Genomic DNA, 19921 nt, shown 5'->3' with positions numbered 1-19921 from the left:
GTTCCAGAGTTTACCAGAGAAAGGGATTGAGAATACTGGTTAACTCTTGTGTTAGAGAGGTGGACAGAATAGGGGTGAGAGAGAAGAAAGTCTTGTGCAGCAAGGCCACGGGAGGAGGGAAGGCATGCAGTTAGCAAGATCAAAAGAGCAGTTAGCATGAAAATAGCAGTAGAAGACAGCTAGAGATGCAACATTGTGGCAATGAGAGAGAGGCTGTAGACAGTCAGTTAGAGGAGAGGAGTTGATGAGACATAAAGCTTTTGATTCCACCCTGTCTAGAAGAGCAATATGAGTGGAACCCCCCCAGACATACTCCATACATGGACGGATAAGGCCCTTGTACAGAGTTAGCAGCTGGGGGGGGTGAGAAAAACTGGTGGAGACGTCTCAGAACGCCTAACTTCATAGAAGCTGTTTTAGCTAGAGAAGGAAATTATTTAGATTTCAATAAGTCAAGTGAAAGATATCTGAAGGTGAACAGCTAAAATTTAATAACTGGTACAACAGACTGGTAAGACTGATTATGAATATTATATAATAGGTAACCAAAAGAGAAGAATCTGAAAAGATGATCCAGCAAGACAGGATTTAAAATTAAAAGAGGTATAGACATGATAAAATCATAATGTATAGGTGTCTTCTTCAGAAAGTGGCATGACATCTCTACCATCACCAAGACAACACCATCATCACACCTGCATGTCTACTGCCTTCCCTGAATCTTTTGGCCCCTTGGTCCACTCCCACTCCTCAATGCCATGGTCATCTGTGCTCATGTTGCCATACAGGATTGTCTCTGTCTGGGGAACCAAAACAAGCATCACTCAGATAGTAATCAGTATATTCTTTTATATCTACTTTTTCTCTCTGTTAGAAATTATGTCAGGAAAAAAAAATATAACTAAAATATATAGATAAGTGCAGTCATAATTTAGAAACTGGTTAATTGTATTACTACTACTTTATTATACTGCTAATACTACTGGCATATATCTCTATCTACTAGGTGTAGCACAAATTTCTGCAGATATTTCTACAGATGAAAGTACAGGTTAATCCAAGACAAAAATGCTCTATGCACATATGCATTTTGATACATTGTTTAGCTGTGGTATGAAATACCACAGGCAACAGACACAATGGCTGGGCTGGGCAGGTTTCCATGGTGGGATGTGTTGACCTGGATGTCTACTGGTGAAATTGTGAATTATTTAATCATGATTTCTACAAGGTTTGGAGGTTTACAGTACCCCACAAAAATATGAATGATAACACACAGGTAATTTACCAGATATACCAGACTGACTTCCCCTTAAAGAAGAGCAGCAAACTAAAGTCCCCATACATACAGTATCAACAAGGTACCATGATGAATCCACTTTTCAGTACAGTCCTTTAATTTTTGATGACTACTTTTGACTCTATTTGCACCTCAGTGGGCCTTTTTTTCTTATAAATTTTGTTGCCTTTGGCAGGTGCTTCTCCTACATAAAAAAAAAAAAAATAAATAAATAAATAAATAAATAAATAAATAAATAAATAAATAAATAAAAGTAAAAATAAAATAAAAATTCAAACAAAAGCATACACTACCACCCTTTCTCTATTCCTCGCACCCACAGTCATTATCCATTAAAAGTGAGCACATCTAGGTCAGGCATGCACATCTTCCTTGAATAGTAAACAGAAAGTCAACAGCCAGCCGATGAGTTATGACAAGTTAATGATAAATATTTTCTTTCCAGCAAGCATCACCCTCACAAATGAAGAATGAACTCTGATGAAGACTCGTAAGCTGTTCAGCTGAGGCTAACATGTAAGGGAATGTTTGTGGATGAGATAATGAGAGTGAATGTGTAGGTGAGCACCTTGTCTTCGTTGTCTTCCATCACAGGGAATGTCAGTTTCATAAATACAAATAGGTAAATTTTCTTAAAATTTCTTCAACTGTTTCTGATACTGCATGTTTATGACAGAACACTACATCTGAACTCACCTGAGGAAGGTAGATAATCTGGTCCCCTCCAGCATTGGCAGTGGGTGGGTAGTCTGTCTCCTTAATTACAGTGAGTAAGGTTGTGGCATTGCCTTCCAGCCCCTCCTTGTCCTTGACTCGCAGCCTACAGGAGCAGACTTTGTCTTGATACCACAATACATGCAGGTTTGTGTGTGTGCACTATATGTCAACAAATTCCAGGCACAAAAAACAACCAGAAATACTGGATACTCATTCAACATAATGCCAAGTGACAAGATACATGAACCTATACTAATGCATGTAACTGCACTAAACATACATGATAGTATAGTTGCCAGCAATGAGGTCAGTAAGCTGCAATGTGGGACTAGCTTGCTCTGAGTTCTTCAGCTTGTAGCCAAGTGGTGCAGTCACCACTTCCCAGGCAAAGGACTCAATCCCATCATCATCTGTACTGGTTGAGCCATCAATAATGACACCTGAGGTAGGCAGCTTTATAGCTTGTGAGGGGGCAACAATGATGGCCTTCGGAGGTTGATTGGTGTGCTGGGCTGGAATGCAATGAATTGTGAACCACCAACTCACCATATTACTTTAAAGTGAACAATTTAGAACATTTCCTTGTCATGTTAAAACAGCCATTCTGTATCATAACTATCCAAACCTCATTTTTTTTTTTAATAGTTTACAATGAACAATTAAGAACATTTCCTTGTCATGTTAAAACAGCCATTCTATATCATAACTATTCAAACTTCAATTTTTTTTTTTTTTTTTTTTTTTTTTTTTTTTGTGTGTATGGTGTGTGTGTGTGTGTGTGTGTGTGTGTGTGTGTGTGTGTGTGTGTGTGTGTGTGTGTGTGTGTGTGTGTGTGTGTGTGTGTGTGTGTGTGTGTGTGTGTGTGTGTGTGCCCTTGGTCCATGCCCCTCCTACATAAAAAAAAAAAATAAATAAATAAATGAATAAATAGATAAAAAAGATGCCAGACTAAGATTCAACTTAAAGGAAGATGGATCAATTTAATTAGAAAGAAATGAAAAATACAGGTGAAGGGGTTTTCAGTCCTTCTAATTCCCTTTTGTTAACCTTTTAAGCTGCACAAAGGATACGGTGTTAGTATCCATCCAATCCAGTCCATTCACATTTCATAATTTCTGCCCTTCTCCATCTAAAGTTCTCAAAACTTTCTTTAATAGCTATATGGTAAAAGTTCTGAAAACTTTCTTTAATACCCATATGATAAAGTCTTAACACCATCTCAAACTTTTTAAGTAGCAGCTGGTGCAGTAACAATAGAAAAACACAAGTCTACAACCCACACAAAGACTTGGCATATTCATGACAGGTGAAAATTTGGAAGACAAAAAACATGGAAAATTTACATTTTGCATGACACTGCGTCTGACACTATTCTGATTTCCATGCTCCTATAGACAGAAATATAAAGTCAGAGACACAAGGGTTAAAAATATATGAGAAAGGTATCCAAAACAAGAGGTATCACCTGGTTTGACAGTCACATTGCCCACTGCCTCGCCATGTGCACCTGCTGCTGTCACCTCCACTTTGAAGACATATACACCCTGGCTGAGATGCATCAGAGTGATGGTTTGACTCCGTAAGTCACTCACAGACCCTGTGTCATCACTCTTAGGTCTTTGCAGCAGCATCCACTCATATTTGCAATCAGAATCACCTAAAGAGATACCAAATTGTCAGTTACTTGGATAATCCTGTTATCAACAGTGTTTATCCTCAGCTGGTAAGAGAAAGTTACAATAATAAACATTTAACTTTTGTGTATGGGGACAGAACTCACCTCCAATAGCATAGGCTGAAAGAGTCACCTTGCTTTCATAGATACTGCTTCCCTCAGCAAGTTCTACAGTCTTGTTATTAATATTCACTACCAACTTCTCTACCTGTGGCTTGGATGATGTATTCTTCTCAGGAGGAGGTGTCTGTGGTGCACTTGAAGTATTCGGAAGAGCAAATGTGTTGGAGAGAGTGGGTGTGGTAGCATGAATTCCTTCTGCACTGGAGTTTCCTGTGGAATTAACTACACAGTCTCCCACTGCAGCCTCCCAGTAGTAGCCACCCTTACAGCGGCAATGGCCATTCTTGTGATGGTCTCCCAATGGCTCACAAACACCATGCTGACCACAATCATTCAATCCTATTTCACATCTCAAGTCCATTAAACGTGCAGTTCTGTTGATCTTCACATCTTCCTTGGATTCCACATGGGTTTCATTGGTACTGAAACAAAAAAGGTCATAAAATAAGCTGGTATGTATGCATGTGTGTGTATTTTATCTAATTGTATTTACCTAGTTGTGATTTACGGGAGGGGAGTAATCTCATAGTATCCCATTATATCTATCTAGTTTGGTCTTAAAAGCGTGGACAGTTATGGCACTGACAACGTCTTCACTGAGTTCATTCCATTTGTTCACACTTCTGTGAGGAAAACTATACTTTTTGATGTCTCTTCTATGGTTAACTTTCTTGAACTTCTTACTGTGTCGCCTTGTACTCTGTGTGTCTAAATTTATAAAACATTCTTTGTCCACATTTTCCATACAATTTATCATTCTATAGATATTTATTAAATCCCGTGTCTCTCTCCTATTTTTAAGGATAGGAATTTCCAACATTCTTAATCTCTCTTCATAGGTCGACTTACCCAACTCCGGAATCATCTTAGAGACTGCTCTTTGTACTCTCTAATTTTATAATATTCCTCTTTATATGAGGAGACCACACCACTGCTGCATATTCCAGTCTTGGTCTTATCATGGAAATCAACTTTTTTTATCGTTCCTTCATCTAAATATGAGAATGCCATTCTTATTCTTTTTAACAAATTCATCGTCTCTCCAGTAATTTTATCAATGTGTCTGTCCAGATTCATATTTTCAGTAACTGTTACTCCCAAATCCACTTCCTCTTTTGATTTCTGTAACTTCACACCATCCATCTCATAATGATATTGTATTCTTTTCTTACTCTTACCAAACTCCATTACTTTACATTTACTTAAATTGAATTCCATTTGCCAAGATTCACTCCATCTATTTATCTTATTTAAATCATCTTCCAATACCATACAGTCATTTACATTTTCTACCCTTCTCATCAGCTTAGCATCATCTGCAAATAAGTTCATAAACTGTCTATTTTTTTTTCATTTATGTCATTCACATACATTACAAACATTATTGGTCCCAATGCTGACCCCTGTGGGACACCACTAGTTACTTTCAGCTAAGATATATATATATATATATATATATATATATATATATATATATATATATATATATATATATATATATATATATATATATATATATATATATATACACACACACACACACACACACACACACACACACACACACACACACACACACACACACACACACACACACAATAATAAAAACAATGACAACAATAACAACTAAAATCCTAGAGTGGGAAGGAGGAAAAAGAAGGGTGAAGGGGACATAGAGGGAAGGCAGCTCAGCATCTGAGAGAGAGAGAGAGAGAGAGAGAGAGAGAGAGAGAGAGAGGAGAGAGAGAGAGAGAGAGAGAGAGGAGAGAGAGAGAGAGAGAGAGAGAGAGAGAGAGAGAGAGAGAGAGAGAGAGAGAGAGAGAGAGAGAGAGAGAGAGAGAGAGAGAGAGAGAGAGAGAGCGCTCTATGACAAAAGTGAGTTAAGCAAAAAAAAAAAAAAAAAAAAAAATCTGAAATCAGGGTGACCTCTAAGATTCAGCGAGAAAGGCCAGGTTGCCAGTAGAATGACCATGACATAATCTATACTGATGATCAGATACCTATAAGATTGTGTAGTGATAGATATTTATGAATCTTCCAGCTGAGAAATCATTAAAAACTTTAGAAAACAGGAAATGAAAGCAATAGGCTGACAGTTTGGAGGATTACAGCAATTAAAGACTGAATGTAGGCAAACTTCCACCAAGAAGGAAAGGTAGAAGTTGATAGAGTTGAAAGAGTTTGATCTGATAAGGTGCAAGCACAGAGGCACAGTTTTGGAGGACAATAGAAGGAACCCTATTGGACCAATAAGCCTTCCAAAAGTTAAGGCCAGCATGAAAAACATCATTAGGAAGAATCTTGATAGAAGACAGAGTTGAATTTTTAACAAGGGTCTTAGTGAAGAATTTAGCTTTAAAGATAGATGAGATGACAGTAATGCCATCAGGTTTAAACAGAGGAGAGAGATATAAAAAAAAAAGTTATTAGTGCCATAAGTCATGAGAGGGAAGTCAGATATGTAAAGATGTTTAAATATTCTATTGGTGATAGTTTTCATGGGTAGTTGAAGAACAATCTTAGCATTTCAGGCAGAAATGTAAAGTGCATGAGTTTGAGGAAGGCTCAGGTGCTGTCTGTGGGGTTGTCAAATAGCTTAGACTCATAAACCCTAAATTCCTCCTGATGAAGGCAGTTACTCATTATTAAACCGAAGTATGAGTCAATAACAGACACATCAAAATAAATACAAAGCAACATGGCCTACCTGGGTGGAAGCACCCAATCAGCATCACCAGCTGGCTGCACCACCACAGCCAGCGACCCACTGGCAGACCTCAAGTGGCAGGCATCAATGCTATGACACTCAAGGGCTAGGCATACTTCCCCTTGTAGGACTGCAATGCCACACTTGGCTCTGCTGCAGCAGGCACTTACACAGGCATTCAAGTCTTGTGCACTGCCTACCACTTCTCTTTTCTCTGTAAATAACACATAAATAACCTCATTAGAAGTGTGAAGAATTACCTACATTTTCTTTTCTAGATTAAAGAATTTTGCCTTTTGTTCCACAGTCTGACCAACTTCTGCTTTCTCAACAAGAGCAGACACATACCACTGAACACAGAATGAAATTTGCTATCCAACAGTATACAGCACAACCATTCAGCTCTTGCAAAGTTTTTAGCTAGAGTGATTTGAATGTTGGCCAAGTGAGTGATGTGCAGGGTGCTTCCACTTTCTTTTGTAATATCATTTATATTATATTTTATTTCCTTATACTTTCTAATTAATGAGTTATGACTGAGCACACTAATACGAAATATTGCCACAAGTAGATGACAATCAGATAAATATATTTTTCTTCAATTTTCATATTTATAAAGCTGCTAAATACTCTGATTTACAAGTATAAAGACAACTGCACTTATTTGTTCTCCACTGCTCCAGATTATTTCTCTGTCACAGTTTAGGTCACCATTTAGTAAAGTCAGATAATACTTTTCACGCCATTTTAGTACATATTTTTCATTTGTGCCGTTTTTGGGGACTTGAAAAAAGAGAAAAAAAAAGTCTTAAAATCATCGGGTATCAATTAAAACTTTTATCTACTTACTTTCATCTATTTACTTTTTGTATTAAGTTTTCCATTTCATAAACTATTATTTTGCTTCTTTCTGGGTTATTTTTGGCTAAACAGATCATGATTAAAAGTAAACTTAGAATTTTGGTAAAATTGCAGTTTAACACAATATACCCTATTTTTTTTCTTCCCCTATCACCAATAAGCTTGGGGACCTTGTGGAAAGTGGGGTCTTTGAGTGAGGAAAGCCAAAATTAAGCATTTTTGACATTTCTGAAAAGTCTAAGGACAATAAACAACATATTTTGAAACAAGAAATTTCTAGGTTATTCTAACCTAACCTAACCAATCTAACCTAACCATAGGGCTTTGTTCCCTCTGGACCCCACCCTTAAGGTCACTAATCTAACATTACCTAACCTAACCTAAACTAGCTGTTGCTTTGCTCTCCTTGGACCCTCCTTAAAAATTCTAACATAACCTAACCTAACTGAATCTAACATTACCTAGCCTAACCTAAACTAGCCAGAGGGCTTTGCATCCCTGTGGACCCCCCTTATGGATACTAACCTAACCCAATATTACTCACAAAATCAAGATGTACAGATCCTTGGGTTTCCCAGAGTAGCACAAGAAAAAGTCCAGCAGACACAAATCAATATCCATGCACCTGTTTACCACTATGGTGAAGGCAGAACTGACGTAGCTGCTACCGCCCCCCATGCTGCCTTTCATACAATAGTGAATATAATACCTGCCAGGGGACTAGTTACTGTGGCAACATAATGCAGTCACAGTACCCACATACCAACATAATAACACAAGCAGTACTGATTTATCCAGCGGAGGATAGAGGAACAAGTGAGGAAATCAAGATAAATTTTGAAAATTCTTTTGCGAGTTGTTTGTTATTTGCGCCACATGGTGTAACCATTTGAAATGCTCCAAATGATATGAACTACAAATTGAGTGTGATAGTAAGTGCCATGGGTGCACTGTATTAAACTGCATTTGAATCTTGTTTCACGTTACATATAAAACATCACGTGGTTTTACAGTCCTGAATATTCCTTGTTTGTGCTATTCCAACAAGTTTTATGATAACTCTTTCCTAAGGTCAAGACAATGGTAGGGAGTGGGCATGAACCTGCATACCTGTTATATCCTCAGCCACTCCCAATCCATGATGCACCTCCGGATCTAACTGAGGGCAAGATAAGTGTAGTGCCTTCACCAAGATGGAGTCCAGTGAATGACTAGCACACGGCAATGCAATCAGCGCCAGAGACAGTAAAGTAACAACAGCTGTCAAGTTGGCACTGGCGCGGTGGTTATTACTCATGGTATGGCCTTTATCTTGGCCACTGACACAGCTTCACTGCACCTGTAAGGAAACATAACAACAAAAAGGGAAGCTGCAATAAGTTATTCAGCCTAGACACAACAGTGCCTATATAAAGCATACATACCTATAACCGTAAATTTATTGTTTCTTGTCAAGCTTTCTATAGACAATACCAATAACCAGACAATCCTAAGACGGGCTATTTTCCTATATCTCAGATTATTAATAGATCCATCAAGACCTATTAATAAGCACCTCTGATTACTGCTGTCTTTGTCGGAAGGTTCAATATCCACGTTAAAAGCGGATTTTTAACAACTAATGGTAGGTTATGTCAGAAATTTGTGAAGTACCGACCTGGTTTTAATCTTGATCTTAATCTTGGTGCTACAGGTGGCGCGGGATCACTCCTGACAGGCCTTTGGATTGGCACATCATGAAGAAAAACAGACTAAACAAGCCTTCACACTAATTGTTCCTACACATGGCACGCTACATTATTTCCAGAAACTATTCTCAATCATTCTTTCATTCATCTCTCTACACCAGTATTTCCCAGCCTGAGGGAAATTTCGATTCCAAACGAGAGGAATCTATTGAGGGAAATAAAAATAACTAGCTATTGACCGAGAAAAAGAAATCTCATAATGTGGCAGTTAACATTTTTTTTAGTACTATATACAAAAGCAAATAAAAATTCATGCTGCGATTGCCTTTAGTAGAGATTATGAAAGATAATTTTGGTCGAAATTCCATAATTTTGTATATATATATATATATATATATATATATATATATATATATATATATATATATATATATATATATATATATATATATATATATATATATATATATATATATATATATATATATATATATATATATATATATATATATATATATATATATATATATATATGTAGAGAGAGAGAGAGAGAGAGAGAGAGAGACCGCCAGTAATTTCTTCATTGTTACTCGTTCACAGACGGCAAGTTCTGTGACTCCCTCCCTCTCCCTCTCCCTCGCCCTCACACGATGTCGGTGCAGATAGAAAAAAAAGGCGCTATGAGTGTTCTGCCCTCCCGCGCGGCTGGAAAAGAGAGGAAGTGCTGAGGAAAACTGGGTTGACTTGCGGTAAAGTAGGTGTGTATTATTACAGTTAAGTGTGTGTTTGTGTTTATGTTTCCCTCCCTCTCTCTCTCTCTGACAAATAAAACCAAAACACCAAAAATCTACGAAATAATTAAAAAAAATTACAAAACTTTTTCTCTCTCTCTCTCTCTCTCTCTCTCTCTCTCTCTCTCTCTCTCTCTCAGCCCCAATGGCAAGAAGTTCCGAAGCAAGCCCCAGTTGACCCGCTACCTCGGTGACACTGTTGACCTTTCCTTCTTCGATTTTCGGACTGGGAAGGTCAACCAAATGCTGGCGAGGAAGAACAAGAAGTCCCGTGGTACCCTCTTTGATTACAGGTGTGTGTGTGTGTGTGTGTGTGTGTGTGTGTGTGTGTGTGTGTGTGTGTGTGTGTGTGTGTGTGTTTGTTTGTTTGTTTGTTAGTGCGTAATGTAAGTGTAAGCATTTTTTCTTATTCGTATTTTTTTCTCTCTCTAGATAATGTGTGTGTGTGTGTGTGTGTGTGTGTGTGTGTGTGTGTGTTTAAGTAAACTTAACCTAATCTCTTGAACTACAGGTGTGTGTAATAATAATAATAATAATAATAATAATAATAATAATAATAATAATAATAATAATAATAATAATAATAATAAACGGTTTATTATTTAGGCAGTTAACAAACTGAAAATGTACGTGTGTGTGTGTGTGTGTGTGTGTGTGTGTGTGTGTGTGTGTGTGTGTGTGTGTGTGTGTGTGTGTGTGTGTGTGTGTGTGTTTGTTTGTTTGTGCGTAATGTAAGTGTAAGCATTTTTTTCTTATTCGTATTTTTTTCTCTCTAGGTAATGTGTGTGTGTGTGTGTGTGTGTGTGTGTGTTTAAGCAAACTTAACCTAACCCTCAGTTAGGACTGAGTCATTAAGGAGCTTTAGAAGTGGATCAGCCAAATTTATGGATGAGGATAATAGGTGAAAGTAAGTAAGCACGTTTTGTACAAGGACCACCAAATGTAAGCCTGATGGCTTCCTGTAGCAACCCTTGTGCTCTTGTGTTTTTATCAATATTAATAGAAATGATGACAACAGCAGTAAAAAGTTAGTTAACAAACTACTAGGAAAGTTAACAGAGTTGTCAAGGGTGTCACAATGATTCCTGTGATAATTTGATAATGATTCTGTCTGTATTGGAAAAACACCCCTGAGAACCTAGATAATCATCTCTGTGGTCTGTGAAAAGTTGTCACCATGGGGCAGTGAAGCATTTAAGATTATGAACCTCATTAAACCATACTGGGAGATCATCACACTTGCTATTGTTACAGATATACATGCACATCTCTCTCTCTCTCTCTCTCTCTCTCTCTCTCTCTCTCTCTCTCTCTCTCTCTCTTGCTGTGGTAAACATAACTCTACTTATACATACATATGTATAGACAGACAGACAGACTTGCATGTATCTGTAGGTTTTACTGCAAATTTATGTCTTGCCAAAAATATATAAGATAAACAAGCCACATAAGCAGTGTCCTTGTTTTCTGAAGTGAAGGTGGATGCACTGGATACAAAAATAATAATAAATAAATGAGTAAATAAATAAATAAATAAATAACAAGAATAAAAAAATACCACTGACTGATATACTAGCTTTGTTCTGTGGTAGTGGTAGTGGTGGTGATGCCCTAAAGTTGTGGTGTGTGTGTGTGTGTGTGTGTGTGTGTGTGTGTGTGTGTGTGTGTGTGTGTGTGTGTAGGTGTGTGTGTTTTGAGTTCACACTGTCCTCTCATAATGTATTTTTCTATTCTCCTGTGTATTGTCTACCTATTCAAGCTCCACTCCAAACTGCACAGCATACTCATGAGAAGCTTGATATTTGAACAATATTCATGCATCAATTGTTTCTGGTTTGCTTGTTATCATTCATTATTGCTCTTTCATGATCACTGTTCCTCTGAAGTGTTTTATATTATCTACTTATTTGAACAGCATTATTAGATCTCTCTCTCTCTCTCTCTCTCTCTCTCTCTCTCTCTCTCTCTCTCTCTCTCTCTCTAGTTATCTATCTATCTTTATCATCTCTCTCTCTCTCTCTCTCTCTCTCTCTCTCTCTCTCTCTCTCTCTCTCTCTCTCTCTCTCTCTCTCTCTCTCTCTCTCTAGTAATCTATCTATATATCTTTCCTAGATTTCCCTCTCTCTATTTTTTTCTCTCTCTAGTAATCTATCTATCTGTGCATCTATCCATCATTGTTTGCCTCACATTCCATCATATTCCAGTGCAGACAGGTACTCCAATACTTCACTACACAACATTACATCCTTTCCCAGTCTTGCCTCCATCCACAGTTTGTCAACATAATGTTGCCAGTTCCTTACAACAATTTTGAGCTTCTGATGTGCCTCATAAACTTTGTAACCATCACTTGTATACATCAGTACCACTAGCACCACTTCATCCGCCTTGTCCATGAATCTATCTTGCTTCTCTTTAATATACCAGGCCAGCAATATCACACAGAACAGCCCAGACAAGGCACTACAGACTACACACACACACACACACACACACACACACACACACACACACACACACACACACACACACACACACACACACACATGGTAGTCTATCTATCTATTTATCTATGTACCTGGCTAGCTTAAACAAAGTAGCACACACACACACACACACACACACACACACACACACACACACACACACACACACACACACACCATGTAGTGTAGTGATTAGCATGCTCAGCTCACACTCAAGAAGGCCCGGGTTCAAATCCAAGGTGCAGCAAGCCAAATGGGTGAGCCTCTTAATGTGTAGCCCCTGTTCACCTTGCAGCAAGTAGGTACGGGATGTAACCCGAGGGGTTGTTACCTTGCTGTCCTGGTGTGTGGTGTGTGAGTGGTCTCAGTCCTACCCAAAGATCGGTCACTATAAGCTCTGAGCTCTTTCCATAGGGTAATGGCTGGCTGGGTGACCAGCAGACGACCATAGGTGAATGACATCATTTATACTTGCAGCCATGTTGGTTCCTGGTGGAGAATAGCAGTAGCGGTAGTCTATCTATATGTCTATCTATCTATATACCTGGCAAGCTCAAGCAAAGCATCACACACACACACACACACACACACACACACACACACACACACACACACACACACACACACACACCAACCCTGTTGGCCCCTGGTGGAAAGGGACAGCCTTGTGGACCAACCTGCTGCACCCCAGGAGCTTAGACACACTACAGCTAGCCACACACTTCCATTTTACTCAATTCTTATATATATATTTCTATCAGTGGAGACATTTTTGCTTTGCTTTCTTATTAAGGTAAACTTTCCCATGGCTAATTCCTTCCTAGATTGTTTTTTGTACATACATTCTTGAAATTATATAAAATGTTCATACCTCTCTACATGTGTGTGATTCTGTGGATGTATAAACTATAAATGATTTTAATGCATTGCTCTTTCTGTGTGTGTGTGTGTGTGTGTTTACCTAGTTGTGGTTTACGGGAGGGGAGTAATCTCATAGTATCCCGTCTCTATATCTATCCAGTTTGGTCTTAAAAGCATGGACAGTTATGGCATTGACAACGTCTTCACTGAATTCATTCTATTTGTTCGCGCTTCTGTGTGTGTGTGTGTGTGTGTGTGTGTGTGTGTGTGTGTGTGTGTGTGTGTGTGTGTGTGTGTGTGTGTGTGTGTGTGTGTGTGTGTGTGTGTGTGTGTGTGTGTTTACTGAAGGCTAACAATAACAAGGGCATAGTTTTCCTATGTGAATTTTGGTGGTGGTGGTCAGCAAGTCACAAAAGGGCAAGGCATCTCACTTTCACTTCAGGAGATGAGTGATGTTACTGTTGTTACGAAGGCTATAATACTTGGTGCAGTATCTTTGTATAAAGCTTGTATGTACCCATGTATGGTATATATACAGTTTTGTATGTATATGTTAGTACACATGTGGTCCTGAAGGATGTATAGACCTGTAAGTGTTTTCTGCCTGTCCCACACGTAAAGTTTAACAGCAGCAGCAGTAACAGCAGAGCCTCTAACTGCTTACATCAACATTTCCTCTCCCATACAATACACCTCACACCTTCTACAACACCTTAACTCAGTCCTCCCTTGCCTGCTAACTCCACAACTACAACCACTACCACAAACACTACTCTGTACATACCACACCACAATCCCTGATGCATTAAGTCCCAATACCCACATCCATACATCCAAACACCTTGACAGAGACTATTGCCAACATTGCACCAATCTTGTATCAGTGTCTGTTCATAATGGGACTGTACCTCTGCCTGTACCTGTATATATGATAACTTGCCATCAACGAATCCCTCCCTCCCTCCCTGGACCATTGATGGACCACAAACTAGGCCTATATTCTGAAACACTCCTGTGCTGCACCTCCACTACTTTCCAAAGGCTCTACTTGAAGTTGCATGAGACTTTAACAATGTTTTTAAGGTTCTAGTGACAGATTAACAAGATTTCTACATTATTAACAGGAAAAACACTCTTGAGAACCTTGCTAATCATCTCTGTGGGCTTTGAAAATAGTCATGGTGAATCTACCTGGGTTTTCAAGTCTGTTTTTATTACTTTTAGAGAGAGATTAACAAGATTTTACATCACCAACAAGAGAAACACTTGAGAACCTAGCTAATCATCTTTGTGCCCTTGGAAAATAGTCATGGTGAGAGAGAGAGAGAGAGAGAGAGAGAGAGAGAGAGAGAGAGAGAGAGAGAGAGAGAGAGAGAGAGAGAGAGAGAGAGAGAGAGAGAGAGAGAGCAAAGTGGTTCAGAATACTGGCCCCAAATGTTATTATTGTAACTACCAGCAGATATAAACAATGCTCTCTGTTGCTCAGCCCACAACTAACTGCCCTGCCTGTCTGCCTATCTATATCTAGTCCTTTCCTAGCTTTTTTGATATGATTTCTCAGGTGGCCCATTGCTGCCTCTGGTCACCTCTCACTGCTCACTCTAAGAAACACCTTTATTATGAACAATGGTAGATGAATGTGTGTGTGTGTGTGTGTGTGTGTGTGTGTGTGTGTGTGTTTTGTGGTCACCTGAACTTCATTATTTAACAGTCTGCTGCGTGTCAATGCTAACTAGAGGCTTATAGTGTGTGTGTGTGTGTGTGTGTGTGTGTGTGTGTGTGTGTGTGTGTGTGTGTGTGTGTGTGTATGTTACGACACTGTACACAGTCACTATTAGTGCTGGGCTTGGCTTGATGACATTTCATCTGGCTTGTGTTTGAACAGTCCAGTAAGGAGAGCTACTTTTGGTAGTTCACTAAAATATCTACCTTCACTCTCACTATGATATCTATCACTCTTCATTCCCACCCTCACTAATACTTCACCCTCACCCTTACTCGTTCACTCTTACTATCACTATAATTATCTATCACCCTCACTAACAGCATCATATTTCTCTCCTTTTAGTGTCAATATCAATCATGTTTATTTCATTAAACATTAAATCTTTTGAAAGTAAGGTTTAGTGTCAGAAAAACACTTACATTTCTCTTCCTTTGAGTGTCACAGTGTTTTTATATACATGACAGCAAAAACCACACTGAAAACTTATTGGCATTGTTTTCATAATACAAAGGTAGAGTGTGTTTATAATGTTATCAGTGAGTACAATCTGGCATCAGAACAATGCTCACGTTTTTCTCTTTTTTTAAGTGTGGTATTCCTTTTTAAATATATGTGAGAGCAATAATCAGGTCACTCTGGCTAGTGACAAATTTCTGCATGCCAGGGTATGTCTAATATCACACCAATATATTCAGAGGCACAAATACGTAATAAGTGACACAAATGTAATAATTTTCAAGGCCTTTGTGTCTCCAATGACAACTTTGTGCATGCCAGGATGTATGATCATATTCCAAAACAATCCTGTACTGCACCTTCTCTATCTTTAAAAGGCTCTAGTTGAAGCTACACAGGGTTTTTAAGGGCATTTTTATGGTTTTAGTGACAGAGTAACAAGATTTCTACATTCTTAACAGGAAAAACATTCTTGAAAACCAATCTGATTATCTCTGTGGCCTTGAAGATGAGTTGGGGTGAGAGAACAAGGCATTACTGAATATGGGTCTCAATGCTAGCACTTTCTGAGGCAAAAATATGTAAAATGTAACACAACTTTCACCATAGTCTTCAAAACCAAAAAAAGTTTGACTAGAAAGGCATTGTACAGAATGACTACAATGATAATACTACTGTGTGTGGCTGTTCTGTGTTGAGAAGTGCAATATTTTTGTGGTGTCTGTGAGCACAGCACAATAAACTTGTATAGGAGAAAAAGCCAAGCAACATACGTATTACTGTATTGTGTTGTGTTCTGTGATGTTCTGTGATGTGCTATTTTGTGCTGTCATGTGCCACCACTACTGATGTGATGCCCAGCACCCCTTTTTATTACACTGTGTTCCTGTGCAATGTGCTGCAATGTGTCATTAGTGATGTGAGCACCAGCATCACCATCTGTGACATGGTGTTGTGTGCAGTCACCACTGACGTGACACCCAGCAAGCAACTTTATGTTGGGTTGTGGGCAGCGGGTCCAGCACTGATGTGTACAGCAGCACAGATCCCTTGTGCATGTGTGTGTGTGTGTGTGTGTGTGTGTGTGTGTGTGTGTGTGTGTGTGTGTGTGTGTGTGTGTGTGTGTGTGTGTGTGTGTCACTGGAGGCTGGAAGGCCAAGCTGGGCCGGGGTGCACAAGACAAAACTAGTTACCTGGCTGTTTGTTCCTTTACTTGAAGGGTACAGTGTCCCAGCAACAAAGCCACATATTCTCAGCAATGAAAGATCAGGTTATTCAGAGTGGGAAATGTTCTAAGCATATTCATATCTAAATGTCCTGTAACTTCTAAGCCATGGCATTAAAAGTATTTCACCACAGAATATTTCCAACTTAGAATGATTTGATCTTTCATTTCTGAGAATATGTGAGTTTCCTGCCAGGACACTTGTACATCTCTCACTGCCTGCCTCTCCTGCTGCTCCCACACCCATTACTATACTACTACCTCCAAACATGCATGCCACTTTGCTATCTGTTTGCTTCACCTACATTGCTCATTCTCTGCCTGTTCTGGTGCTCCCAAATAGTGTCAGTGTTACCTCCAAACATGCACGTCAGCTGTCACCTCACTTAACCCCCTGGCTCTGTGGATAATACCTCTTTCTGTGCTCTCTTCCTCCCACCACAGTAAGCTCTGTACACCCAGGTGCCCAAGTGTCACAAGCCCATATTCTGCAAACACTTCTGTGCCACATCACCACATTAAAAAGGCTTCAGCTGCTGAAATGACACAGGTTTCTCAGGGTGCTTTTTGTGGTTCTTGTGACTCGTTAACAAGATTTGTACATCATGAACAGAAGAAAAACACGCTTGAAAACCTAGCTAATCATGGCTGTGACCTTGGAAAATAGTGGAGGTGAGAGAGCAGAGGGTTTCAGAATGGGGACCCAAGTGCTGGTGGTGAAGGGACAGCAGCAGGCCGGGCAGAGGGACAGTGTTTGCTCCCTCCTTGTAAACATATCATACTGAGTGTTGGTTTGACCTCAGGAAACACAGACTGTGTGTGCCTTGATTGTCAAGCTCAGACTGTGTGTGTGTGTGTGTGTGTGTGTGTGTGTGTGTGTGTGTGTGTGTGTGTGTGTGTGTGTGTGTGTGTGTGTGCGTGCGTGCGTGCATGCGTGTGTGTGTGCGTGTGTGTGTGTGTGTGTGTGTGTGTGTTGCCACCCTTGTGTATCATGAACCCACAAATGTACCTATAAATATAAAAATATATATATACAGAGAGAAAGTGTGTGATGCCAGTGTATTTGTAATAAATTGTTGTACTATCTATTGTCCTGTGAGTCTCTCATGACAACTCAAGTACCTGCCTGTTGCCATCACAGTGATACAAAGTACACTCAGGAACATGATTTCCTCAGATATATGAACAAATCCGCTGCCACTATAGTATTATACACTAGACACGGGAGACACTGTAATAAAGGGACAGAGAAAAGATTGCATGAGTAACACACTCTTCTCTTCAACTCGCACTTCACATATCTCTGTTTTCTTTAATCTTTAGTTTCCTCTACCTCTCTGTCTGCCAGCAACAAAAGATACAAGGAATTGCTTCTCAAAACAAACCATACACTCACTAATCTGGTTGCTAGTGGCTCCATCTTTCTCTCAATCAGAAAAGTTTCCTCCAAATTTTACTTCCTTTCCTCCAGTCTCTCTCTCTCTCTCTCTATCATCATGTCAATAAACATTCCTATAATGTGTTTATTATTATCATTATTATAATTATTATTACTATTATTCTTCTTCTTCTTCTTATCATTATTATTTTTATCATTATTATTTATTTATTTATTCATTATTTTCTAGGTAATTTAAAAATCTAATATGACTTGTACGGGTAATCATGTGTGTGTGTGTGAGAGAGAGAGAGAGAGAGAGAGAGAGAGAGAGAGAGAGAGAGAGAGAGAGAGAGAGAGAGAGAGAAAATAGCTCAATTAAACAATTCCTTATTATTGTAAGGTTTAAGAAATTATACACACACACACACACACACACACACACACACACACACACACACACACATGTAAACCATTTCAATATGTATATAATAGAAAGAAAGTGTATACATTTTACACACACACACACACACACACACACACACAGTACAAACAGCAACCTCTTAAGAATTGGTCTTACAAAGTAAAACACTGTCAACAAAAGATTGCCTGACCATTTTATCATCATCATCTGCAAATCTCGCAAGAAAAGTCTTTGATCATGAAATTCTCAGTATTCCCAAAAGCTTTTCACCAATATATTAGAAACAATAAAATTGGCACACCTTCAGCTGGGCCTCTCAGGTTAAACAATGGTATGCTGACATCCAACCATACCCAGATGGCAGATACCTTTGCTTCACACTGCTGCTCTGTCTACTTCATTCTTGTTCCAGATGCTCCCTTCCCCACATCACGCATTTGAGGGTGTACTTGAAACTTTAACTGCGTCCCCACAGATGGCAAATGACAGACTCGCATTGCTGCACCGTGTTTCCAGGATGGGCCTGGATGGTCTGCACCCGCAACTTTTGAAATCGTGTCCAGCTGTGGCTGTTCTGCTGGTTTTGATATTTCAAAAGTCTATCAGCACTGGGAAGTTACCTCAGGCCTGGAAACAATCCAAGATCACTTCCATATTGAAGAAGGGCTCAAGATACACCCTTCTGAATTACAGACCCATAAATCTGACAATGGGGAGTTTTCGGAACTAAACCGCTAGATGTTGTTGCTGCTCATGTAATTGTAGGAAAGAGAGCTAAAATATTGTTGTATTAAATCCCAGGTGTGTAAAGATGTATAGAACATTGATCATCATGATACTATTGAAATGATGCATCGACTTTTCAATATCCGGTATGGATAATATTGAGAGAATGTGGTCAAATTAATTTATTTTTTGTGTGATTATTGAGTAAACTGCTAGCATTATCTTAAATAAAGCATATTACAAGTATAAAAACTATTGATGTGGACAATGAAAAAAATAAAAAACACACTGTACTATATAGTATGACACAACCTACTCAGTAACATCGTGATATATGGCTCTAGTTTTTTTTTTTTTTTTTTTTGGGGGGGGGGGATTTTAGCATCCCTCTCACGAAGCGAGCGACAAGCCAAAGTAATCGAGAACCAAAACAAACATCTCTCAGGTGATCCTTGAGTGACAGGAAAGGAGTACAGGAAACTTTTTCACCAGTTTTGTAACGATGCCATTGTGTTGTGTCCCTCAATGTGCCACTCAATGCGGGGGCCACCAATTCCCACAAGAAGCTGGAATGAGGAAACTGTGGGAAGTTGCTATAAAGAGCATTACTATCGCCAGGACACTTGAGTTGCCAATTTTTTTTATTAAAATTGCCGTTTCCATAAACTAGGAAGGAGATCTATGTAATTTGGACTTTTGACTGTCACAGACACGTTGCCTTTATGTTTATTGTCGTCTAGATTAAGACATTTCCAATCAAGAGTGTATTCATTTGGA

At 39.0% G+C, this 19921-nt stretch overlaps 1 protein-coding gene and 1 long non-coding RNA gene across 2 annotated transcripts in view; one reads left to right on the top strand and one right to left on the bottom strand.

Moving 5' to 3' along the window:
• Nucleotides 1-9159, bottom strand: part of LOC135101858 (dyslexia-associated protein KIAA0319-like protein) — a 33732-nt gene extending 24573 nt beyond the window's left edge. Inside the window, 8 exon segments of the mRNA XM_064006140.1 lie at nucleotides 696-800; nucleotides 1997-2120; nucleotides 2298-2529; nucleotides 3483-3674; nucleotides 3798-4237; nucleotides 6523-6736; nucleotides 8494-8722; nucleotides 9041-9159. Of these exon segments, the coding sequence (XP_063862210.1) occupies nucleotides 696-800; nucleotides 1997-2120; nucleotides 2298-2529; nucleotides 3483-3674; nucleotides 3798-4237; nucleotides 6523-6736; nucleotides 8494-8680 (1494 nt within the window). The 5' untranslated portion in view covers nucleotides 8681-8722; nucleotides 9041-9159.
• A 469-nt stretch (nucleotides 9160-9628) lies between these two features.
• On the top strand, nucleotides 9629-19438 carry LOC135101859 (uncharacterized). The gene is made up of 3 exons (XR_010269415.1): nucleotides 9629-9829; nucleotides 10003-10155; nucleotides 18894-19438. It is a non-coding gene; the product is annotated as an uncharacterized LOC135101859 (long non-coding RNA).
• The last annotated feature ends 483 nt before the right edge of the window (nucleotides 19439-19921 follow it).

The sequence above is a fragment of the Scylla paramamosain genome, chromosome 7, assembly GCF_035594125.1.
Source record: "Scylla paramamosain isolate STU-SP2022 chromosome 7, ASM3559412v1, whole genome shotgun sequence".
Classification (NCBI taxonomy): domain Eukaryota; kingdom Metazoa; phylum Arthropoda; class Malacostraca; order Decapoda; family Portunidae; genus Scylla; species Scylla paramamosain.
The sequence above is the reverse complement of the archived record's forward strand: the minus strand, read 5'-3'. Positions and strand labels throughout refer to the sequence as shown.